The 26,450-nt window shown below is 36.2% G+C and overlaps 2 protein-coding genes and 1 pseudogene across 3 annotated transcripts in view; 1 reads left to right on the top strand and 2 right to left on the bottom strand.

Annotated features, from left to right (window-relative positions):
* Positions 1-5,402: 5,402 nt before the first annotated feature.
* MED21 (mediator complex subunit 21) lies at positions 5,403-10,222 on the bottom strand. Its single transcript, XM_011363087.2, has 4 exons — positions 10,109-10,222; positions 7,037-7,151; positions 6,404-6,504; positions 5,403-5,885 (listed from the first exon to the last, which is right to left on the bottom strand). Exons 1-4 carry the CDS (start codon positions 10,148-10,150, stop codon positions 5,709-5,711), a joined length of 435 nt encoding a protein of 144 aa, XP_011361389.1. The 5' UTR covers positions 10,151-10,222; the 3' UTR covers positions 5,403-5,708.
* A 3,894-nt stretch (positions 10,223-14,116) lies between these two features.
* Positions 14,117-26,450, top strand: part of TM7SF3 (transmembrane 7 superfamily member 3) — a 30,179-nt gene continuing 17,845 nt past the window's right edge. The window contains exons 1-5 of one of the 2 annotated variants that reach the window (XM_011363085.2): positions 14,117-14,534; positions 19,224-19,378; positions 21,836-21,986; positions 24,797-24,917; positions 25,640-25,811. In XM_011363085.2, the coding sequence (XP_011361387.1) occupies positions 14,444-14,534; positions 19,224-19,378; positions 21,836-21,986; positions 24,797-24,917; positions 25,640-25,811 (690 nt within the window). In that variant the 5' untranslated portion in view covers positions 14,117-14,443. Of the gene's footprint in view, positions 14,535-17,153; positions 17,234-19,223; positions 19,379-21,835; positions 21,987-24,796; positions 24,918-25,639; positions 25,812-26,450 lie in introns of those variants that run through there. The other variant, XM_011363086.2, reaches the window with a different exon arrangement.
* Positions 17,072-17,190, bottom strand: LOC111741883 (annotated as a pseudogene).

Genomic DNA, 26,450 nt, shown 5'->3' with positions numbered 1-26,450 from the left:
GAGGTTGCATTTTAACTTTTTTTGGAGTATTTGATGAACAAAAGGTCTAAATTTTAACGTAGTTGAATTTATCAACCTTTTCTAAATTAGTTAATATTGAAACTGTGTCTAACAGTTTATTGTAACTTTTATATTACTTTCCTTTGTGATGTGAACTTTTTGTATCTGTTTTTAAAAATCCTTTCCTACCCTGAAGTCGAAATTTTCCTAATGTCTTCTAAAACATTTTAGATATTCGCCCTCCACATATAAGTGTTTAATCCATGTGTGGATTTCTTTTTTTTGATAATGGCTTTACTGACATACAATTCACATACCATAAAATTCACCCTTTTAAAGTACACAATTCATTATTTTCAATATTCTCACAATTGTTCACCACTAATTCCAGAACATTTTCCTCACCCCGAAAAGAAATACCATAGGCATTGACTTTAATATACGGCATATACCAATGTTCCAGCACCATTTTTATTCTTTCATCAGTGATTTGCAATATCATCTGTGGCACAAAATAAGTTTTCATATCTATGTTGGTTAATATAGATATGATCTATGTTAGATCAATTCTCTTCCATTGGTCTATTTATCTATTCCTGCACTAATAGAAGCTGTCTTAATTACTAAAGCAAGCTCTGTCATTGTTATCTTTCCTCATGAGGACCTTGATTTCTATTGCCACTTTGTACTTCCATGTAAATTTTAGAAATAACTTGTCAATTTCCACAAATCCCAGTTGGAAATTTAAAATTATGTTAAATCTATGCAACTGTTGAAGAAAAATGACATTTAAAAGATTTTTTGTTCCATAAAAATAGTATTGCTCTTGATTTATTAAGGTTTTAAAAAATGTTTTAAAGTTTTATAATTCTTTTCTTGATATTTTGTTCTATTTCTCCCTATATGTCTAACATTTTTATTGTATTTTTTTAATGCTATTGAAAATGTTAAAAAAAATTTTTTTTCTGGCATTTGTTGCTGGTGTGTTGTAATTGTTTTTTTGTCCGATGTCTCTTCCAAAATTTTCTATGGAATTTTCTTAATTTGCTCTCTAGGTAATTATTTCATCTTTAAACAGTAAGAATTTTGTTTCCTTTTTTCTTTTTTATGCTTAACTGTATTGGTCAGGACTATTGGCATAAAAATAAATAGATGTGGTTATAGCAGCCATCCTTGTCTTGTTCTCAAACCTAAACAGAATGCATTTGACCATTCAATATGTTTGCTATATTCTATAAGGTACTCTTCATATTTTAAAAATTCTTTTGTTTCTACCTTGCCCAGCTTTTTCATAAAAGATGTTGAATTTTATCAAATGCTTTTCCTGAATCAAGTTAGATGATCACGATTCTGATTTTAATCTATTACTGTGACAACTACATTACTTCTTTTAAATCAAAGATTCCAATAATTGTAAAAAAAAAAAAAAGATTCCAACAATTGTAAAATATACCATTATCTTATGCTCCGATAAGGAAAGAAAACAACAGCCACCCATTGAATATTCCAATTTAAGGTATAGTTAAGAAAAAAATGGGCATCTTATAATTGATAAAAATACAAAGCAATTTATGAAGATAAAACTGTCATGCACTCTTGGGACTAAACATAGATTTATTGTGATGTATTCCATTTTTCAATTCCCACTGGCTTTAACTTGTTAATGTGTATTTTTGCATGGTCATGAGTGAGATTGTAATTTTTATTTTTATCCTGGTATGTCAGATTTTGGTAATGACCTTTATTTTGTGTAAAATTGTATTTTTTTTCCTTAATATTTAGTAAAACTACTAACATTCTCTAGGCTTCGTGTTTTATTTGTGGAGAAGACTTCTGACTATTGATTAAATTTCTTTAAAGGTTAAAGGACCATGATTTATATATATCTTCTTGAGCCCATTTGCTATTTCTAGGAATATATCCTTTTCATCAAAATTTTTGAATACGAGCATGAAGTTACTCAAATTTTCTTAATATTTTAAAATCAATGCATATGATGTTTTTCTTTTACTCTTCATATTGTTTATTTAAGCCATATGTTTTTTTCCTTGGTCAAATTTGCCTAAGTTGTCTATTTTATTACTCTTTTGAATCTCCAACTTTGGGCTTTCCTAATTCTCTCATGGTATGGTTTTCTTCTTAATTTCTCCTGTTACCATTATTTCCTTTTTTCTGTTGAAAGTTTAGCTCATAATTTTCAGCTTTTTTCCTAATATAAGAATACTTGCATTTTCTTCTAAATGCGGTCTTAGTGGAATGCCATGTTTCTATATAGTTTGTTTTTATTAAGTTCTGAATTATGTCCTAATCTCCATTATAATTCCCCTTTGATATCTGAATTATATGTTGGTAAGTATTGGGTGTTCAATAATCATCTTTATTAATTTTATCCTGAATGTGCACACAAAATGTTCTGAATCAGAGATTACTTCAAGGTAAGAAATGCCTCTGCCCACTTTGCCTCAGCCTTAGCCCTGGGGCTATGCAATGAGTCGGGATTTTTTTCCTACACAAGTTTTAGTGTCAAGTAAAAACAAATCCAGATTTAGGCAAGAAAAGACTATTTGAAAAACTATTATAATAGGAAGAGAGGAACTATTGCAATAGGGGCAGAGAGACTATAGTAATAGGAAGAATGTTCTGATCATAAGAACTGCAAGCATCTCAAAGATGTGGCGTAAAAGGACATTTTTTAGAAAGAAGTAAACTGGTTTAGAAAAACTGAAGGACTGAGATGAGCAGGTGACATAATGGGACTGTTAATCAGGAATGTCTTTTTTTGGGGGGTCAATTTTTGGGAGGTGTCACCGAGGAGGGACTATTCCACATACCAGTACAGGGCCATGTGGAGGAGAAGCCTAAAGTTGGATCGAGTAAAGTTAGAGGACATTTTGTCAGGCTCATTTGTTAGGACAGACAGTTTAATTATTTATGAGATAAAGAATGAAAATTTGGAGAGTTGGGATCTGGACTCATAAACAAAAGGGGTAATGTACAGATCTTATTTTAGTCATATGGGAAAAGGTAGTTTTTTTTTTTTGCTGTAAGTCACTTTCTGGAATACAATAAGATGAAGGGGTTTAACTGTTACTTTTTTCCTTTTTTCAAATAAATTGTCAGTGGCCAGGCACCCCACACCCAATGGTCAAGGAAGTGGGCTGGGAATTGTTTTACGTGTCACACTACCTCTCTATATTTAGCATGTCCTGAGTGGGAGTATCTTCTCTGGCTTTTGTGTGTACAGGATGTCTATTCCAATAATATATTCACGGTAGAAGCCATGACCACAGTGCATTGGATTGGTCTCAAAGACCCAAGCCATGAGGTGATGTTCATCTCCCTCCCTCATTGGTTACTTTGTCCAGACTGGCGTTGAATTCAGATACCCTTTCTCCCCACTAAAGATAATAGTAACTTGGGCATCCACATCCAACAAAGTCATGAACGTTTGTGTCCCTACTTTCCCCGAGGTCTCCAGAAAATTCCAACAGGTCATAGGGTCTGTGGTCCTTTGGGAAGAGAGAAACCATGGTCTCACCTCTAAGGATCTTTCTCCTTAAAACCCTTACAGAACATTTGGTCCTGTCCAAAATGTCCACAGAGATATTTGGTCCATGCTGACCCATCTACCTAATCCCGTGTGCTGTTACTAACTGGGCTCCCAAGGCAAAAAAAAAAACAAAAACAAAACAGGTTATTATTGGTAATACAGCCACAAACCAATTATTGCACCAATAAAACATGATGGTATTTTTTATATATTAATCCTCTAAATCAAAAGTATAAATGTTATGGGCTATTTGAACCCAGGGATGTTTTCTAAGCATGGATGTTGTGGATAAGACCAAATATCAAGGCATATTTAGCATCGACAAAATATGCTCATGGATGTTTTGAATACAACCAAATATCCACTAATTCTTAAAACAATTTAGATCTGGGTAAAAGGGAAGGGAGGGATCAATCTGTGGATGAAAGGAAAGAACCATCACTGTTTTTGGTTCTCTAGAAGCTGTGTACTAGGCAGCAAGATTATCACTGCCTATGTATCTATTTCAGCTTTGAGGATCTCCTGATCCAATAGACATTTCCACAAAATGATGCCTAAGAGACAATGTTGTATACAATCTTTATGAATATTTCAGAATGGATATTGTCCTTTTTCTACAATACCTTAAACTGGGGAGAAAAGGCAATTTCAAAAACTTTCTTTCAGGTGAGGGTAATATTTTAACAGTAGTTAGTCTACCAGCTTAAAGCTGCAACTTTTCTGACTTCTTTTTGGGCAAATTGTATTTGATTTCTTTTGGGGGCTAATTATATTTAACAGGATTTAGAATTTTGAAGATTACTTTCTTTGTGGTTCCTTACCTTCTACTTCATGCCAGTGTTTAAAAATAAAATGCATTTTAAGTGATGTCAGAGAGAATAAGCTTAACATTTTAATTATCTATTAGTATGGATAACATTTAACATAACTTTAAAAGTTAATAATTCTATAAATTGTATTATTGTAGTTAAAATGTGCCCCTAAGCAGTATTTTTCAAGAACTGTGGAAGAACTTGATTATGATGAGAATAATATGCAGAATCTGACTATATTATTCTTACTCTTTCTTAAACTCTGGATATTGACAGATTGCAGGAAATGTAGCTCAGGATATTGCTAAAAATGAAGCCTAGGGAGATGTAACCAGTTACAACGTGGAACAGATTTTAACTCTAGCTTTCTAATGGAGATAATCAGTGGATTCAAGATCTAAGAGCTGGATACATAATCATACATGACACCAATGTTAGCAATAACAAACTAAAGTGCAATAGAGAAAATCAAACTGAAGTAACTGATGTAGTGGAAGTATGTTTGGGTTAGAGTACAATGCAGCAATAAATGTTGAAAAGTTAACAAGATCAGAAGACAGAACCTTCAGATAAATAAAAAAATGAGAAGAAACTGATGACTCGGAACATATTTTACTCTTGAAATTAAGGGAAAGAATAATAAAAACAGGTGAAAGTTAAGGAAAAATATAATTCAAGAAGAAGAAAAATTCTCTCACAACAGCATGGACATTTCAGACAGAGAAGACGATTTCTTAGTAGAAACAAGTATGGAAATGAACTAGAATGGGTATGAGGCTCTAGAAAAAGGTTCCATAAAAGTGACCTAATTTCTCCTCCAGCCACACTAACTCTCTGTTTCTTAAAAGCAACATAGTTTCAGAAACTTTCCTTGCTTAAGCTCCAAATTTATACAATGTCATCCCTAAAGAAGCAAAAGGACACCAACAAATTAAAATGTCCCATATTTCTGCACTTAACCACCTCTCCTCTGGCTTGAGGGATGTTTGATTTATAAAATGACTGTAGAATATGGCAAAAATAGAAATTATGTCACAATAGAATTTGATAGTACATTTGTTTAATTATATTATGACCATTAATGCAATAGCTGCCACAATAATTTCATTCAGATAATAAAAAATTATGGTATAATGATGGTTTAAAGTTGGTTCAATCACAATTTTACAAGCTGATTTATCAAGAGTGAAAATAGAAGACTATTAAAAATAGTTAAAAAGATAACATGTGTTACAGTGCTCAATGTTTCTGTCACTGTTGTTGGTAAGGCTTACATCTAAATCTGATGCAGAATCCTTAATGGCATTGCAATAGTTCTTTTCTCAGCCACAAGGTATACACTCATACTATGAGTCTGAAAGAGACTGGCTATGGGTACCACTTCTTGTCTTCAGCTGTGACTGCGCAATATCAGCAAGTGCACTTTGTATCTTTTCCAGAAGCATGTCCCCTCGATAAACAACATCCTCCAGACAGGTAGCAGCTTCATGGTTTTCTTCTTCTAGCTTATACAAGCTAGCAGCCTTTATAAAACACAAATTTAAATATCTTTTGAGAAATGAAAAACTTGGAGACTGATAAGAGTTGAGAAACAACGAAACTTTTAAATCTGAATGACCATGCAGCCATTGTGATAGGCAAAAATTCTAAAATCAGGGAACTATTAAGAGTTTTCCCTGTATGAATTATTTAAAACAATGAATTTTCAATGGGATATCTCTGGTTGTCTATATCTGACTCTTCTCCTCATGGCTTTGGAACACTACTATTCTATTCCACATCTAGAATGCCAACCTCCGCTCACTCTTTGCTAAAAAAAAGAGCTAAACTGAGAAAAATAGGAAGTTTCTACGTAACTCAAAATTGGACAGCTATATTCAGCATGGTCTCTAACAGTCTACACTATTTCACAGTAAATGAAACTCCCATTTTATAAAATTTAATCTTAAACTTTAAACATTATAACAAAGTTATCAAATCTATCTCCTTCAATTCAAAACTCCCCATAAGCAAGGTACTTAAAGGAAAAAGAGATTTTTACCTGTAGAGCAGCTGTAGATTCTTCACTGGGCAAAGAATCTATCAAAACATCAATATCTTTTGCTGTTCGTGCAATCAGTGCTGCAAAGAGCTGGGCATATTCTAGAGAAAGACATTATTAATTCAGGATATTAGAGAAGCTCAAGTTTTCAGAAATAGAAACTAAACATTAAGTTAATGAAACTTTCCTATACTAGGCTTCTAATGATTGAAGTGTAATTTTAACACACCAATCCTATAACATGTTTGAGAATTACCTTTAAAATTTAACTCAAATTGGGAATTAACCACAATAAATATCATTTATCAGGACAATATGGTGGCCATTTGAATAAAGGAATCCATAAATGAGATGCCCTCCTTTTTAAGGTCCCACAAGTAAAATTCAGCTAAATTCATACAAATTTTCCTCTAAAAGAATAACAATCTGTTATATGACATAAACAGAATTATGACATCTTATGTATGACTATAATAAATTCATTTTTTATAACAAAACTTGCAGTAATATTGTCAAATGATTAAAACATTTTTAGAAAGCCATAAATAAGTTGAATTTCTCAATAAATCTAATTTTAAAAGATTACAAGTGATTTGAGAGTCAAACTAAGGAAAGCTAAGAAAATCTACTTACCTTCTGTAGGATTAGCTGGCTGATCTTTGTTAATTGATGTCTGAATATTACTAAAAGAGGCAGGAGGACCACACTGCTGTAACACTCCAATGGCATTACAAAACTGATCTGCAAGCTGGAGGCCAAAGAAAACATATTACAGTTAGGAAACATTTACCAAACTTAAGGATTTTACTGGTAGTGGCAACAATATTAAGTTTCTATAATAATGATCTCTGAGCAAGAGAATAAAACAAGAAAAAGTAATTTTGGATAAAATTAGCCGATTATTAACAGTGTTTAAATGTTTTAATCATAAAAAGAAATTAGGTTTGGTATCAATCTCTTTGAAACAGTTAAAAAGAAATACAAAATAATCTTTCTTTCCTTCCCAAAGTAAGAGAAATATATGCCAATACATGTTGTAAGCACAAGTAAGGACTTTTAGGGGGCAGTAGTAGGAAACAGCAAAATTGACTGGCAAATATTTAAGTATGGCTCTAGGGTAAATAAAAAAATGTGTGATTCATATACAAACTACATGATTCCTTTTCTGAGACTAATAGTGGGAAAAAGACAGCACATTAAGTAGTCAGAAATGTTTTTCTCCATGACTCGAGTTGTAGACTCTCGATGCTCTAAAAGTATTTCTTAAGCAGTTTTGAAGATTGACAATACCAATTCCTTACCATCTTCAAATTTAAGACTTCTATCCTCTCCACCAACTTCTCTCAATAGTCCTGACCACTTTAATCTCAATTCCTTATTTCCAATCAGTGAATAAGCATTTCCACTAAATTTCCCTGCCATTATATGAATAACAGAACTCAAAGTCAACTATTTCCTTTGTTTAATATCTAATTTGTATTGTCTCCTAGTCAATCAGTCCAACTTCGGACTGTTATTTTCCTTTCACCTTCAAATTCTGCTAATACTACAAAGCTTTTCCTTTTCCTTCTATCTTCATTGCTGCTTTGTTAGTTCAGCCAATTACCTCACATCAGAATTATTACAATAGCATCCTATTGTTTCCTAGTTCACTATGTTATTTTACCCTGCTCAAAAATTTTGAGCTCATCCCAGCCTGGTCTTCAAATCTCCAACTCTTCAGGCTGCTTCAAAGCTTTCAATAGTCTAAGTCAACTCTACTTATTCATTTTCTACTGCTCCTTCATACATACCTGACTAATGATAAATTCATTCCTGACTACACTGCTTTTGCTCACATTTTGCAATGTGATGGAGCAGTGGTAAGTGCTCAGAAGCTGTACAAATGTGCATTCTAACTCTGGTTCTAGTAACTTGAGGTTTTGTTTGTTTTTTAATTTTCACATTACAGCATTGTTATGAGGAATAGAGAAAACACAAAAAATATTCAACACAGTGGCTATCTGCTCTGTCCTTCAGATGCTCTCAATATTTATTTATTAGACAGTAATCGAAAATCAACTGTGACAAGCACTGTATACATATAAACATGACAGAGATATAGTGAACAAAACTATTTATGCTCTTATAGACGTCTCAGAGGGTAAAACAAATGTCATTTTAATAATTTCACAAATAATCACAATTCAGATAAATGTTAAGATTTCCTCTATTTTAGTTCCGATATGTCATTGTATATTACAATTGACCTCAGTACTTACAGCTGAAAACATTCATTGTAACTTCCTGACTACATATGATTTTGCATTATTTAAATGTCTCTTGAGTATGACATCTTTCTAATCAGACTGCAAACTCCTTAAGGAGTATCTCTCCGTAAACATAATAGTGCTTATATAGACAGTAGGCACTCATATTAGTTAACCAAGAGGCTTTTCTCCAAAATCCAATTACCAGCATGCCTATCCTGGAGTTAAGGCCATATTCACCTTATCCTTACTCTTCTTCTGGCTACAAGACATGTATGAATATGCAACATTTCCCCTAAAATAATATTTCTATCCAGCAGCATTGATTTTGTAAAACCTCAATGGAGTACATCCCTGAGGGACGTTGGCTGGCAGCCAAGGCAAGTTACCACAAGGTAGAATTTATCTTGGTTTATTCATCAACATTTAGGGGCTGGCGGTCTCAGCCTTAAAATGTCTTACTTTATACACACAGAGTAGACTGGTTTCTCAATAGTAGATTCGCACTCTTCATGTGTATAAAAACTGATATAATAACAAGAATGGCAACTTAGGAGCAAAATGGCAAGAAACCTGGTACTTAGATTTTCCAGTCAACATACTCTTCCTATAGGCATCTTACCTAGGACATCATATTATAAATAGAATGACAATGAGAAATATAACTACCAATAGAAAGCTACTTAACTCTTAATAAGTTATTATAAGTACACGAATCTTATGGTTTGCATATACATTCCACTTAGGCATAATAGGAAAAATAACCCGAAAGATCAAAGTAAGGGTGAGTGGCTACATACAAGACAGTATCTTTAATAGAAAGTAGACTTTTGGGAGGACATTAAAGACAAACAATATACGAGGATTGGAAAATTCGCTATCATTAAGATGTCAGTTTTCCTCAAAATGATTTATGCTGGGGAGTGGCCAAGAGATGGAACGAGGCTCTTCATGTATAGGAACCAAGATGATCTCACTTCATCTTCACTCCCAATCCAACGTGAAAGTTTTGGCGAAAGAATACTCTCGGCTAACATCTAAAGACAAAGATCCCAACAGCACAGGTTCTCCTCCGTTGGTTAAAATAATGAGGGGAAAAAGGCTTCTGCTTCTTCTCTCCTCTTCTCAAACGAGAAGAGATCCCGTAAGCATCACTGACAAAATAAAACTGTTCCCAGAGAACATAACAGGACCTTGAAGCCTAAGAGTCCCGATAGAGATCTCCCCTTCTCAGCAGAAAGAAGCTACTGCCTCCCGCAGTTCTCCGCATCGCTGGGGCAGCCGGCCTCAAACCTCCCACATCTCCGAGACGCCTTCCGCGGCCCCGACCGCTTTTCGCTGAAGCCCTGCCTCAGTCCGCTCCTCACTTCCGGGCTTGGTCTCTCGGGCTCCTTTTCCTACCTTGCTTTACCTCAAGAAAGAGGAAGACAGAGACTTATCGAGTGAAATTGCTCACCGAGTTCACAGCGTCTTGCAACTGGGTGAGCCGATCCGCCATGTTCCTCTCGTAAGCGAAGGGACGCTAAACTAGCTGCTCACACACGATTGGGTAGCTCTAGGATGCCTGATGGCCAATCACAGGGCTGCGTCCTTGGCAGGCGTGGAGTCAAGCAGAACACGCCCTGCAAGGGGGCGGGTCGGGACTTTCTTGAGGCTTACTTTTTAAATATTTTTGTTTGTTTGTTTGTTTATTATTTTTCCTGAGGCTTACGTTAGACTAGCTCCACCTGAGAAGAGCTTATCTGGGCCAATTTTGACTAACTTGGAGACCGCTGCTGGGTCCACTCGCTTTGGGGCTAACAGACTGTTTTCCAAGACAACTCATGTTTTTACACAGCTTTTGCCCTGTTATTATCTTCCTTAAAGATTTTCAGTAGCTGCTCAGAGACCTCAGGTTGATGTTGAGCCAACACTGCTTGGTTTTTAACGTTCACTATGATGTGAGTTAAAATGTTAAAAATAAGCATTTGCTTATTATTTGCTTATTTACTTAGTCTCCTTGTAATTACCTAAATGTGCTCTTCCGTTTCACACTTCTGTGCACACCATAGATGACACATATAATTCTCTCTTCCTCGTATCAGATGCTCATATTTCCATCCATACCTCTGTTTTGCTCCTTTGTTGATCAGTCACTCAGCTTTCAAACTCTATTTTAAATAGCTATTTCTATATAAAACCTTTCCTGAAACTCTAGTTCATTGTTCCCAATCTTTACCACAATTGCTCCTTATACTTCTATTACTGTACTTAGAATACTGAGGTGTAATCATTCACACATTACTCTAATTCACTCACCACTATGAGCTATCTGGAGGCAGGAAACATTTTGTTTACATATTTCCAATACCTAGCACCAAGCAGTTAGCCTGGCACATAGACACACTGAATGAAGATTTATGGACTGAATGAATGAATTTCCTAGCATGATTTCCATATAGTAGCTGCTAAACATTTACTGAATTTAATAAACACAGTCGAAGTAATGTAAGTTGCTACCCACAAAGGAGAACATGAGTTAAAAAATACAGAGTGAAGGTGACATTAGAGTGGGATAGGCTAAATGGGCAAGTTTCACAGAGGTCTTTTCCTGCTTTTTTCCTTGGGTCCCTGCTCTCGTCTCCATCCAAGGTGTCTTGAGTTTAATTAAATACATAGGATAGGTTGCTTGCCTGCCTCCCTCTCTCCCTCCCTCCTTACCTCCCTCCCTCCCTCCTCCTTACCTCCCTTCTTTCCTTCCTTCCTTCCTTCCTTCCTTCCTTCCTTCCTTCCCTTCTTTCCTTTTCTAAACCTTAAGCAGACTTTAAAGCTCTAGTTATCTATATATTGGATTGGGGAATCTTGTCAGTTTTTGTATTTTCTTTCGATTCATAGGAATAACAAAATCATCTGCAAAGCTGCTGAGCCTGTTTGCTTCTTAGATCTCCACTGGAACTCTTTCATGAGCAAGGAACCACAGCCAATCATTCTCTCAAGCTGTCACAGTATTTCAGAGCCAAAGTAATGAGACCTTATTACTGACACATCTGCCATCCACTGTATTCTGCAGGCACAGGGAACTGCATTGCAAAAGTATGGAGGGGAGAAAATGAAGTTAGTTCAGAAAACTGAAATTAATTTAGTGTGGCCAGAATAGAAATTTGAATTTAGTTGCAGCAAGAACCTAGACAGGTGGACAGAAGCTACATCATGAAAAGCATTATGTGTCATACTCGGGAAGACGGACTGTCCTCCTGAATGCTTTTATAAGAACACCTTTAAAACTATACATAGCTTCTCAAAAATTATATTTTCTTATTTAAAAGCAATACGTTCAAAGTAGTTTTTTTTACAAAGTACAGAAATTTGCAGAGAAAATCATTCTTAATCTAGTCACCTTTACAATTTTAAATATTTTGATATATACTTTTTTTGACCTTTCTATGAATATAACCATGGATGCATATTTAAAAGAAAACAAAATAAGGCTTATACTATATATATATTTATTGCTTCATAACTCGCCTTTTCATAAACCTTTTACAATCAATCGCCATTAAAACAGAATTTTCGAAGGGCTACACAGTACTCTATTATATACATACATCACAGGTTATTTAATTATTTTATTGGGCATTTAGGCTGTTTTAGTTACTTGACTATTGTAAATAACACCTTGACCAGTTTTGTACACTAATTTTTATACATATATCTAACTTTTTATTTTTTATTAAAAATTATTGGAATGACATTTATCAGCAAAATCCAGTAAGTTTCAAGTGTACAATTCAACAGTATGTCATATATATATTGTGTTGTGTTAACCGCCCATAGTTAGATTTCTTTCTGTCACCATATATATGTAATTTTTACACATGCTTACATACTTAAATATAAAAGTGGATTATCATACTAAAGCTATGAATATTTTTAAGATATTTGATACAGATTGCTATAAATTTCAAGTTACACTCACACTAGTCCTATCTTAGAATGTCTACTCAGCTCTTTCATCCACGCTGAACGTTCTTATTCTTTTAAAACATTTACAGTTTAGTTTAATTAGATTTTTTGTTACTAGTGAGTTTTAACTTTTTAAATGTTTTCTCAGCCGTTTATATTTCTTTCTGTGTGTGTGTGTGTGTGTGTGTGTGTGTGTGTATGAAATTCCCTATTCATATCTTTTGCTAATTTTTATTTTTTGTCATCAGTTTGACTTTTAATATTTTTAGGGTTTTTTTCGACCTTCATAAAATTTAAATTTTTAAGTAGCCAGACTTATCAACCTTTTCTTTTATAGTTTCTTTAGTTTTTGTGGTTGTTTTTGTTTGTTTGTTTGTTTAGAAAGTTCCTCTCCTGAGCCCTTCTGACCATTTCTGGTTTGGTACTACCAGATTCTAATTGATTTTTGCTCAAATAAACTCTTAAAATTAAAAAAAGAACCATTCTGAGATTTTTTTTAAAACATAATTTTTCTAGCTTATAGTTTTATTTACTACTTTGGGATTTCTTTTTGACAGTGTGGGGTAGAGTTCTATTCTTCCCACTCCAATTATAATACAATTATAAATATAACAAATATAAATTATAATACAATTTATTTAATAATCCATCATGATTCAAATGCTACCCTTATCATAATTGCTTCTATCTTCCTGGGATTTCATCTACTAAGAGCTACAGGAATGAGTGCATGTGGGAGAGCGAATAAACATCATAGGAATAGACAATGCTACCAAACATGTGAAAATTTGGATCAGGCAGAGGAAGAACAGGAAGAATTGTTACTGTTAACGTGGTGATTGCTATAATTTTTAGTATAGTTGTGGATTAATCGAATACTGTATGAATTTTCAAGATAGTTGTTCATTCAGATATATAAATAAAAAATTTAAAGAGCAGGAAAAGGAAAGCAAGGCAATCTTCTCCAAATAGTTTTTAGTCTATAAATCTAATTCTACAGTCATCTCATGAGCCATCTGTCCTTTAAACAGCACTCAGGTATGACATTTGAGAGAGGAAGTTCAGATAAAGGTTTTGAGTCTTCGAGGATATTTTGCTTAGGGAAAACGAAACTTACTTTCAAATGTACTCATCACCAGCGTAATAATCACCACAGAAACAGCATTATCCCCGCATTTTGATACTAACTTTAGCCTGCGCAGCTAAGGCAATTGCTACGGGGAAAACGATCAATTGTTCTTGCGTTTTGAGTACCAGATTCCTTTATTTCTTTTTGCAATGGACCGTTAAACTTGGGAACAAGAGCGTGGAGACGTTAGGCCGCAAGAGAGTTATTTTTGCTTTAACGGTGTTTTTCGTAAACGCGAAAAGTATAAAAGGGAGAAGTACATATTACACCACAGAACTTTCCGGGGTCTCTTCTAGTTCCCGCGCGGGGCCCTGGGAGCGCCGCGTCTGACAGCCCGCCGTGCGCCAAAGGGGGGCGCGCGCCGCCGGGGCGTACGCAGCGGTGTCGTAAAAGGGGCGGGGCGGAGGCGCTGTGGAGAGCAGCGAGAGATAATTGCCAGGAAGGGAAACCTCTGTGGGAGTGTGGCCGAGGTTGTACGTCTGCACTGCGGACCTGGCAGGTGTGCGGCGTGTGCACCTGGCGGGCGATGACGGCGGGCGCGAGCACCTGGCCGACGACGGCGCCGGGCGCGAGCACCTGGCCGACGACGGCGCCGGGCGCGAGCACCTGGAGGGCGATGGCGCCGGGCGCGAGCGACCCGGGGTAGCGAGAGCGAGGCTGCGTGGCCCGGTGCGCGCCCCCTTGCGACCCTGGCGTTTGCTCCGACGGGCACGGGCTGCTATGGGGCTCCTTCGGCTGCTGGCGCTGGCGGTGCTGGCGACGCAACCCGGGGTGGCTGGTGGAGCGGAGACCGTCGGGAACTCCAGCGTGGGTAAGGTTGGGGGCGCCTCACGTCTGCAGCCCACGTTGCTTTTGCATTTCTTGTAAGGTCAGAATCCACGCCGGGGTCTGCCCACCCAGCAGAAGAGATGGTGAGTTCAGAACCTGCAGGAATGGATCTGGGTCGTTTCCTGCAGAAAGAAACTCCCTTTGCTGAGAAAGCCTTACTGCCAACCTAATTTAGGCTGGTCATATGAGAAGAGATTTGTAACACCTTGTTCAGACACGTTATTATCTCCCTCAGGGAGCAGCCATGTTTATGGGTTTAATTTAACATGCTAAAGCAACTCTTTGCGCCCAAGTGGCCTATCTGAGCCTTTGGACAGTAAAGCTTGGTGCAGAACCGAGGGCTTTAAGATTGATGGCCCTCCAGGCTGCAGCAGGTTTTTGCATTCCAAAATCTAGTGCTTTTCAAATTGGTAAGCTCAACAGAGTTTTTGAGGAACAGTGAACTCAGAATGGGACTTTGGATTGTAGGTCATGTATTTGGTGAATGGGTTTTAGCAGTAGTTCGTGGTTTTTTAATATATAAATGTAAAAAGCAGTAATTGTGCCCAGCTGATAATCATGTGCTTTTTCCGTGAGGTTAAGCACATTCTTAATTCTGTTTTGAGCTGAAGAGACTAGTTGCAGTTCTGAAACAAGATTTTCTGAATAACATGATTGTGTTCCTAAATGCTTATTTTTGAAAAGCTCTTGTGCAAACTGAATCTTAAAATCTTTGCATAGGACTTAGGGCCAGAGCTGAAAGGGGCAGTTATACTTTTACAGGAAAAATACCCTTTTTAATATAGGGCACTAACATTCACTGATTGCAAAGTGTGCCAGGCGCTTTTCATGGCAGTGTTATTTAATCCTCACAACCCTATGAAATAATTACAATCCTTACTTGGCAGAAGATGAAGCTAAGTCCAAGACGATGCACAATGCACAAGCAAACAGCCAATAGAGGCACAAGAACCCAATTGTGTCTTGCTGCAAATTTCATGGTCTTTCAACTTTAACAGAGTGTCTCCTAACAAGAATATTTTATTTAGTATGGTGCTTTACACTTAATTCTTCTGTGAATTCTCATTTCTTGAAACAGTTTTATGACAGAGGTAGAAGAAATACTACTCCATTTTAACAGGTGAGGAATTTGAGAGATTGAGTTTGTAGTTAATCCAGCTAGCCCCTGCGTCAGGAGGGCTGTGACCCAGAACTTTTCATTTCTGGTTCTGTGCTTTAGTATTTAATACTGTCTAGAAATTTTTATACTTAAGTTGAATCTGAGTAATAAATTGAGAGATTCATATTTTTCAGACACTATTTCTGCCTTGTGATTTCAGCACTGGTATTTCTCTTCCCATGCTACTCTTTTTGCCTTGCGTTAATATTGTTGCTCTGTGCAAAAGGACAATTTAACTGAAGAAATTGGGCAACTGCTGTGATTTAGGAGGATTTACTCAACTTTAGCAGGAGCTAACTCTCACAACTTGAGTAATGGCTTGAAAGCCAAATGAATCTTTGAAGTGGCAGATAGAATTCCTAGAATGTCTGAGGAAGGTGCTTTCTGTGACTAGTGGGCCACAAGAGGTGCATCATACATTTAAACAGTTTTCCCTTATCTTGAAGTCTCAGTTCTCTGCTGCCTTTAACACTTTCATTATTGTTTCAGTTTCGTATCCAGTAACTTGCATGGAATTAGGTAGTAATTGGAGTTGAGTAGAATGTCATTTGAGCCTTCTAATATTTGTGCTGTTGATTATTATTATATATAATTTATTATTGTATAGTTAGGATAAGTGAGGTAGCAGGTCATTGCATAGTTACAAGTGGCCTTTCTCAAAAGTATGTGAAAGGTATGTACATTTTTGTGTTTTAGCTTTTGGGCTAATGAAAATTTATAAGATATAAATGAGAAATTGGGAGGGGCCGTTGAATGCTAACCAGCTCAAGTATCTTAATAAACTGTTTTTGTTTTTAATATTCCATCTGAAGAGAATTATAAAGATTCAGCTTTCACAGATCTCTCCTAGAATTTGGTTTTTGCATTAGAGCACAAACAATGGAGGTAAATTTTAGTAAAATAGTAAAAAGGAAGAGTTGGAAATTTTAAGGTTGCAAGTTTAGGATTTGATTGGGAAAGAAAAGGAAAAGATTAGCATGGGGCAGCTCTCTTTAGAATGGAATTATTGGAAGGAAAGAGTGACCCTGGGTAGGAATGGAGGAAAGATATGAAAAACAAGAATCTCCTGGTATGGGTCAGGTGGCAAAAAATACTTTTGGTAGAAAAAGTGGAGGCACTACTTTTCAGAAGAGTGCTCCAGCGTAAGTGCTCTATCTTTATATTAGCCATTTGCTCTGGGCTGTTTGATGGGCTGTTTCCCTCTCACTCCCAAAGTAATAATATCTAATTATGCCTCCTAAATGTTTCTTAATTTTTTATTTTATTTTATTATTTTATTTTTTTTAGGCGAAGCAACCCTTGGTTGATCTCACAGATTGCAAGGACCTTGTCAGCTTACAATCCCTTATTTTTTATTTTTACGTCTACAGCATCTAGTCTTCCTAGGTGGTCTCCCATCCAAGTACTAACCAGGCCTGACCCTGCTTAGCTTCTGAGATCAGACGGGATTGAGCTTGTTCAGGGTGGCATGGCTGTAGACCTCCTAAATGTTTCTGATGAATCTTTTTCCAGGTGGCTAAGAGGTGACGTGCTTGTTAACTTCTTCATGATATATTTTGGATACGTGTCTTCATTTGCAATGTCTGTTTTTATGAGTAGAATTAAATGCAGAATTTGCTAGGCTGTACGGTTAAAGTTGTCTTGACCTTCAGTATTTTTCCTTGTCACTCTATGGAAGTCTCCTCAGCCTGATGCTTATGATGGATGTGCTGGGCATTTATACCTGTTAGTCCTCTTCTTCCACTAGTTTATTTGAAGGACCATACTGAATGCCTGACTTTTTTTTTTTTTTTTTTTTTAAAGAAAATGAGTCTCTCAAACATTGGAAAGGTAGTGGAAGTTAATAATGATACTATATTGTGTGGTATTGAACAGTTTACAAAAATTTCCCCATTTGCTTGATACTTTCAGCAGCCAAGTGACTTATGTAGCATAATTACCTCCATTTTACTGTGAGGAAACTGAAACAGAGGAAATAAATTACTTGCTTGAGGTAACAAAATTCAGCTATCATTCACTACGCATTTACTTTGTGCCAACTAAGTAACTACTACTGTGCTAGGTAGGCTTTGGAATGTCAAATATGACAAAGCCCTGCAAAGCCAGGAGTCAAACTATAACCAGTTTTGTTAATATGCAGTCTTCTATAAAAATTGTGAAATGGCTGTGGGACTGCTGAGGCTGTGGGACTGCTAAAGGATTTTTACATAGAAGTTAGGTTAAAGATAACTAAGAATAGGAAAAAATATATTTACTCTTCCTTACTTCATCAAACATTGAGTTAGGAGTTCTCAAACCTAGCTGAACATTAAAATCACCTGGAGAACTTTAAAAAAAAAAATTTGTGAAGAGAGAATAGAAATTGAAATTTAAAAGAAAAAGTAAATTTACAATAGTATCAAGAAGCATTAAATATTTAGGGATAATTATAATGGGATATGTAAAGTCCACTACAGAGAAAACTATAGTGTTCTTGAGATAAATTGAGAAACAGTAAATAGATATCTCAAGATTTGTAGATTAGAAAATTCTGTTATAAAGTTATCATTTTTCTCTAAATTAATACATTCAGTGCCATCCCTGTCAAAATCTCAGCAGACTTTTTTTGTGGAAATTGACAGGCTGCTTTCTGAAATTTATGTGGAAGTTAAAAAGGGCTAAAAATAGTCAAAACAGTCTTGAAGAGGAAGAACAAATTTGGGGCAGAAATTAAGACAGCGTAATTTTGGCATTTGCATAGACAGACCAGTGGAACACAAGAGTCCATAAACAAATCCTCACATATTATGGTCACTTGCTTTAGCGAAAGGTGGAATTGCAGAGCAATAGGGAAACTGTATTTTCAATAAAGGTTGTTATATCAACTGGATATATATATATATATGGAAAAATGAACCTTGAGTCCCTCTGCCTCATATCACATATAAAAATCAGTTTCAGGTTGATTTTAGCCTTAAATATGAAAAGTAAAACAGTTCTAGAAGTTAATATGGGGAATGTATCTTCATGTTCTTGGAGTGTGTTGGCAAAGATTTCTTTAAAATTATAAAGGAAAAATTTGACTACATTGAAATTAAAACTTCTGTTAATCTAGAATTAACAAGTGTGAAAAAGACAGACAAGAGTGAGAGAAAATTTTTGTAACACATATCTGACAGAACACTTGTATCAATGATGTATTGAGAACTTCTAAAAGTAAATAAAGACAGACAATTCCATTTTTAAAATGGGCACCTTGACTGTCCTCAGCTCTTTAAGCATTGTTCATTATGTTTTGACATACCTTCCTTCATTTTAGTTCTTAGTTCCATCACTTACTAGTCAGTCACCTTGGGTGACTTTACCTCTTTAAGCTTAATTGTCCTCATCAGTGAAATGAGGGTAGTAATATTTACTCAATGGGTTTTTCTTTCTGAGGATTAAATTAGTAGTATGTGTATGTGATTTTATGTGATTTCTACAAATTGATATTAGAGGTACAAATGTTATAATAAAATGTTTCTCCCGTTGTAGGTATTATTGAATTTTCTGTGGGGAAATTTAGATACTTGGAGCTCAACAGGCCCTTTCCAGAGGAAGCTATTTTGCGGCATATTTCCAGCAATGTGACTTTTCTTATTTTCCAAATACACTCACAGCATCAGAATACAACAATTTCTTTTTCTAATGTAAGTACAAAGAATTATTTCCGTAAAAACTTTTCATATTTTAGAGTTTTGTATTTAGTGTAAGCATTAGAGTGTGATGACTCTTTGTTAACTTTTTGTCTTAAATTTTTTTAAAAAATCAAGATTGGGTCCTGTCAAATTAGTGATTTAGACTGGCTAAGAGGTAAGTATCTCAGGCCTTTCTTGAGTGTGGTGACCTCTGACTTAAGTAGGAGGTGATAAAGTGCTGACTCGGGGGAGGGTGACCTGTGCCATATGTTTTCTGTCAGTAGTTAAAGCTTTCCTCATGATTTACCACTTTTTCTTATTCTGCTGGGTTCTTAATGATTTTTACCTGAGAATACATTTTAATGGGTTTCCATTTTTGTTCAGCCATTTAGTGTTGAAGTTTTCTGAGGACCTGTAAATTTACTAAGATCCTATAAGATCAACTTTATTCTTTAGAGTCTCATGGAAACAAAAGAATCCTTACGCTGAGTTCATCCAGCCCAGTGGTGGACTTTCAGCAGCATTTAGGACTCTATTACAGAAATCATCAGGAAACCTCTTAACTTCAACCTCAAGTTTGGGAAGTTTTTGAAATGCCCTGGATTAGCCTAAGCTATTGAAGACTTGTCATTTATGTTAACCTTTATAAATCTATTTATATTTATATATAACTCCTTAGACTAATAAATAAATTTCACTATGATGTTGTGCTTCTTTTTATTTGTCCTAAAACTATCTGGAATTTACTAGACAAAGATCTCTTAGTTTAATTCATATATATTTTATAGGTATTGGTCATATTATCTTTCAAACTAAGTTTTTTTTATTCATGGAGGTTTTGTTTAATAGGCTAGAAATGGAAGAGTTTGATCAAGGAAAAGAGGAAGGAATACATCATTAATTGCAAGAGATAAGTGTCTATGACCCATACATTGATTTTGCTTTAGTTCTTGGCAGCCAGAAGAGAAATCAAAGCATGTTAAATTTCATAACATTCTTAGGAAGAAACATGCCAATTACTTAATTACTCAGCCAAGCTTTTTCCTGGCACTATATTCAAAATGAAACTTTCTATTCAGGCCCTTACATAAGAGACATAGTAAAATAGCATATACATAATTTCCTTCTTAATAGCAGCATAAACAACATTTGAAGGAGGAGAAAGGATGGAGATAAAAAGTATTTATATTTATTGCATGTTTACCATGTGTTAGCTAATGGTCCTTAGCTCCTAGGGCCATAGACTTTGATTGAGTCTGCCGAAATCTTTGGACTCTCTACCTGGCAAAATGTAAGGATACATCTGTATGATTTCATGGAGACCTCTGGAAATTCATTGGGCCTTCGGGGCTCCTAGTTAGGAACCCCTGTGTCTGGTGTTCCATGTAATTAATTCTCACAAAAGCTCAACAGAATAGTTCTAATGCTTGTTTTTACCTCTGAGGAACAGCTTGGATAAAGGGATGTTGACATAAGTAATGTGACAAAAGTGGCCTGGACTAACAGCATCTTAGGCCTCAATTTTCATGCATAAAGGATCTTAGTTGTCTTTAATTGTAATAATGTTCCTTTCTTTGAGCTGCCTTTAGTTCTTACTGTGTCTATACAACTGAGAAGATGATAACTAGAACTTCCTGTAGCTCTAGAAGTGAGTGGTCTATGTGAAGAGAATCGTTTGTTTCCTCTGCCCTTCCTGATGAAATGTGTTACTTTGGATGTTTTGGGTCATCATGGCAGTTGGTTCTTTGAAACTGTTGACCCTATAGTTCTTTGGTTAGTGTTTAAGCCATTCTCCCTTATGCTTGTCAAATTGAAACCCATCTGGAACTTACGGGAAAGTCACCTGGCAAGTCAGTTTGCACTTATGGGAAAAACCTGTCAATGAAACCTAACGTATTCTAATCTCAATCCTCCAACTCAGTTTTAGCTAGATTACCTTACCCTAAAAATAGGACCTGCTAGTCTGGCAAGGAATTCCCCAACCTCTTAGCCCATCATGCCCTGTTTCTGCATTCCTCCTTCTCATGCTTTCTGAAACTCATTCTTGCCCCATATTCTTTGGGAAGAGTGCTCTACTGTTTGTGAGGCACTGTTTTCTCCCAATCCTGGATTATTTTCCCTTGAATAAAGGACATCAAACTCATTACAAAATTTTTTAGTTTCATCAATTGACAGTAGTCTTAGTACTTTACTTGACATAGTAAATTTTAATTTGGGGGATTGAAAGCTTAGGAATTTTACCGGGCATCTACTATTTCTGATCAAAGATCCTATATTTTAAAATAGTTCTTCCATGTGTATACATGGGACTGTACACACAGAGGTTAATTATCTAAGGAAGGTCTGTTTTTATTCTTTTTGTTTGTTTGAGAAGATTTGGAATAGGACATGCAAACTAGATCTAGTCTGGAATTTAAATATTTTGCTTAATTCCCTATGCATGATGACTCTTTCCTTCCTTTATTGTAGATTCTCCTTCCCAGTACCTCAGGAACAGGCACTGACAAAGGACTGGTTTTCATTCTTAGACCAGAGCAGAGTATGTGCTCTTGGTACTTGGAGACTTTAGATGCTGAGCCTGTCCAAAATGTGGCCATTCCACTTTCCTACTCAGAAAGAGGTAACCTTTCTGTCTTTGACTCCCTATTACTCTCCATAATGTGGGACTGTTCATGAAAACTTAGAGAAAACTGTAATTCTATTAAAAGTGTTTACTGTAAGTACAACATATTTAATCAGAAAGGTTTTAACAGTAAGGGAGCTAGAGAGTTAGCATGATGACTTAAAGCCTGGGTAGGGACTAGGAGGATACATTTATTCATTCAAAAAACATTTAAGGAACCTGTAGAGAAGCGGTAACAAAAAGGCAAGATGCGGTCCTGACCACTTTAGTGAGTTATTCTAGGCAGAGGAAGGTATGGAAGAAAAATGGAGAATTTGGACAATGGCAGATGGTGTGGCTGGAGCCAGTGTCAGGGCCTCATATACAATTCGAGGTTTACATTTTATTCTTAGGTCAGTTTTGAGGAAGCATAGAGAGTTTTTAAGTAGAGGAATGATGTGGTGCATTTCATCTCTTAGAAAGTTAACTCTATAAGCAGTGTGGGGGCTAGGCTGGTGAGGGCATAGCAGAGTCAGGACTCAGCATACCTTTGAGAACTCAGAGTGAGAAATGAGGATCTGCAACAGAGGCCACGAGAGGCAAGATGGAGAAGAGGAGCTAGATTTGAGATATTTGGAAGGTAAAATTGATAAGATACAATGGCTAGTGGTTATAGATTATAAAAAGAGGGACTATAGGGTTCCCATTTAGGCAGCTGGGAAATAGTGGTGCAAAATAAGCATAGAGATAGGGTTGTTGTGGTGCTAGATGTTTTAGGGGGTTGAAATGGAGTAGATGGTGACTTCTGTTTGGGACACAATGAATCTAAGATGCTTAGAGGACACCTGGATGGAAATACATAGTAGTGAGTTGTAAAATAAGGGCCTGGAGTTAACTTTATGCCCTTTAACCTCAGTTCATGAAGTAGTATAAAACTAGAAGCTCTGTATTTATTTAACTTCTATATGGGAAGTTCTTGTAAGATAAACGAGGTTAGATATTTAACTGAAAAGCCACAGAAGTGAGTGCGATTGTCCAGTCATGTACATAGAGATTTGGGGGGTGGGTGGGGTAGTGATGGCAGATATTTTCATAGTGCCTCCCACGGGCCAGGCACTGTTTCTGGGTAGTTACTAACTACTGAAGAATAAGCATAAGACTCAAGAGTAGTCAGGGACCTAAGAGAAGAACCTGGAAGCTTTGCCTGAAGTGAGGAATAGTAAATAGAATATTCCAGAGAGGTCAAGAGAAGTGACAAAGTATTCATATGATAGCGCAGTTAAGAGTCAGTGATGGCCTTTAATGAGAGTCATTTTATCGGTGCAATGGGGATAAAAAATAGATTACAGTGATAGAAGAATAAAGATCAGGTGAGGAAATTTAGACTGTCCTCAAAGTTTGGTGATAATGAGGAAAAGAAGGAGCAGTAGCTAGTAAAGGGTGTAGAATCCAAAAAATGGCTAGAGATAGAAAATGACAATGTCATCTGTAGCAAAAGGGTAAATTGCCTGATCAAAAACCATGGACTTCAAGCTTCCATCGAGGATAGTGTACAAAGAAAAATTATAAACAATGGAGCTTCAGTTACAGTACATATTTTCTCAGATGTGGTAAATATTCATAATTGTAGGGAAAGGAGAGGGTGAAAGAAGAGCATGGAATTCTGAGAAAAATTCCACACAGTGTTGACACACATGAGTACAGTGGGAATCTCCATTCTACATCTGGCCAGAGGAAGTCAACCACCAGAATTCCTTAGTTTAAGGAAACTCAGACCTAAATGTGGGAATGATTGGATGAGTGTATGAAGTCGAGACCTTATAAATCTTTAAATTGATTTACCTTGTTCTGTCTTATTTCAGTCTCTCCACTTGAGTCCACCATATACAGTTCTTAGTATGGAGTTGAGCTCATGTTAAGTGACCAATTTAAGTTTGTCATGCTTAAAGGTCATGAATAGGATTCCTAATAAGAAAAGAGATCTGTTTTAGCCCATTATCAATGTAAATGAAATACCTCAGATTTATTTTGTGTTTAATTAAACATTCACATGCTATTCTGATACATGGTCTAGAGGGTCTTTTGAGGTCTTTTACTCTACATGTATACACAAGGACTCTTCTAGAATTTAGGATGATATCTTTCTCCCTGTTGAAATGCATGTGAAAAGTGTACACCTCTTCCTTCATTACTTGTGGAGCTCCTTCTCTCTTTGACAGTGGTTTTTCCCTCCATCCTTGAGTTCTTATGCTCTTTTGTGTTGTCATAGACCCCTATAATCTAATAAAAACCTCTCTACCTAGGACATGCACACATTCAACATGTAATTGCAGGGTGTTCATGGAGCCCGTGAAACCCATTCTTGGATCCCAGCTTAAGAATCTCTGTCTCTGGACCTTTTCAGTTCTAGTGCAGAGTTTGGCAAACTATAGACTGTGAGCCAAATCCAGCTTTCTTCTTGTTTTATACATGAAGTCATTATTAGAATGCAGCCATGCCCATTGGCTTGTGTTGTCTGTGGCTGCTCTTGTGCCATGAGGGGCAGGATCGAGTAGTTGCCACAGAGACCATCAGGCCTGCCGAGCCTAAAATAGTCACTGTCTGGCCCTTTACAGAAAAGATTTGTTGACCCCTGTTCCAGAGTCCTTAACCTCAGTTAACTTTAATGCTCTTTAACTTCAATTCATGAGGTAGTATAAAACTAGAAGCTCTGTATTTATTTAACTTCTACATAGGAAGTTCTCATAAGAATAGAGTTCTGTTTTCTGAGTATAATTTGAATATGTAAGAATTCACTGTTGAGTAATTTCCTTATTTTTTTCATCCAGATCCTATCCCTGGAGGCTGTAATTTGGAGTTTGATTTAGATATTGATCCCAACATTTACCTGGCGTATGATTTCTTTGAAACAACTATCAAATTTGCCCCAGCAAACCTAGGCTATGAAAGGTGTGTCTGTCTCTTAATGACTGGCTATTGTGTAGATTCAGTGAACTCTTTCAGAACTCATCGTTCTTTTTAGTGAAATTGAGTTGTTTATTTTTTCGAATAAATGTAATTCATACATTGTAACTAATACCGGAGCTGTCAAATGACAGTTAATGCTGTCCCTCTCCATTCTTAGAAGAGCCAGATGTTGAGTCTCTATTATGACCATAGAAGTACGTCCTAGTTTCTGTAAAAAGTTTTAAATATGGAAAGCATTCTGGAGCCATGAAACACCCTTTTTTTTGTAAGAATTTTATTATTTTATTAAAACTGCCTTAGTTTATACTTTAATAGTAATGATAACTAACATTTGATTAACATTTGAATGCTCTTTGTGTATCCACAGTGCTGAGTGCTTTACGTTCTTTGTCATTTAATCTTAACAATTTTATTAAGAAGGGGCAGTTCTTACATTACAGAAAGTTTCCTTAAGGGTTATTGAGATTAAGTGACTTGCTTACTTACACACAGCTAATAAATAGCAAAGCTGGCATTTAACTCTAGGCCTGACTGACATTAACATCTGGTTAATTAACCATACTGCCTGTCTGTGTTATTTTTCTTCATAATGCCAAAGTTGGAATCGTTGTTTTAGAAGTTTGAACTTCGAGCTTTTGGTTCCTTTTTATAGATGAAACTTGAACAATAAGAGATTGATGTTCAGTTTTGTTGGTTGAATTTAGAGGCACAGATCCTCCACCATGTGACATCAGGACAGGACAGGACTCTAGGTGGAGGTTGCAGTATGATGTCTATCAGTATTTTCTGCCTGAGAATGACCTCACTGAAGAGGGGTTGCTGAAGCATTTGCAGAGGATGGCCGAAGTGCCTCAGGTGACAGCCAATGCTATCAAGGTAAGTCTAATTCTCATGACTTACATGGCCAGATTGAGACACTTTGTTAAGAGTTGAGTAGGGAAGAAGCTACTAGGATCTTATTTCTTTACTGTTCGCTTGGTCTTTTTAGGATTCTCACTTTATTCTCTTTTATTTTGTTATGTCTTGAGGGTCTTTGCTAGTTATACCCCAAAGTAATGCTAGTCTTTGAAGAGATGCGTGTAAATTATATTATGTTTTATTTGTAGCCACATATATGAATAGGTAATCTTGAGATATGGTTGGAAGTGGGTGGTAATTTTCTGTGTATTCTCATACCTCTAACTTGGAGCAAAAATTTTCTCTGAGCTTTTGAACCCCTGTAAATTCTTGCTACTCTGCGTGTGGGGAACAGACCAGCAGCATTGGCATCATCACCTGGGAGTTTGTTTCAGTTGCAGACTCTTAGGTTCTACCCCATTCCTAGTTTATGAGATCCTCCAGGTGATTCCAATGCACATTAAATTTTGTAGAGGGCAGGATTTTATCTGTCTTAAAAGGTGCCTGATAGCAGTCTAATAATATACAAGGTCGTTCTTCAGTCTAATGGTTAATGAGCAGAGTTTCTCTAGGCTGCTTCTTTCCAGAGAACTGATAGATCATATATAAGGAAGTGAT

The sequence above is a fragment of the Pteropus vampyrus genome, unplaced genomic scaffold (genome assembly GCF_000151845.1).
Source record: "Pteropus vampyrus isolate Shadow unplaced genomic scaffold, Pvam_2.0 Scaffold82, whole genome shotgun sequence".
NCBI lineage: Eukaryota > Metazoa > Chordata > Mammalia > Chiroptera > Pteropodidae > Pteropus > Pteropus vampyrus.
Note: the sequence above shows the minus strand (reverse complement) of the source record. Positions and strands in the feature narration are given on the sequence as shown.

What these genes read in the sequence shown, in the direction of transcription:
- MED21 (XM_011363087.2), bottom strand. Translation starts at nt 10,150, where the DNA reads ATGGCGGATCGGCTCACCCAGTTGCAAGACGCTGTGAACTCG. An exon ending in TGCAAGACGCTGTGAACTCG is followed by an intron (nt 7,152 to 10,108) that starts GTGAGCAATTTC and finishes TTTGGCCTCCAG; the next exon opens with CTTGCAGATCAGTTTTGTAA. An exon ending in AATCTACAGCTGCTCTACAG is followed by an intron (nt 5,886 to 6,403) that starts GTAAAAATCTCT and finishes TGTTTTATAAAG; the next exon opens with GCTGCTAGCTTGTATAAGCT.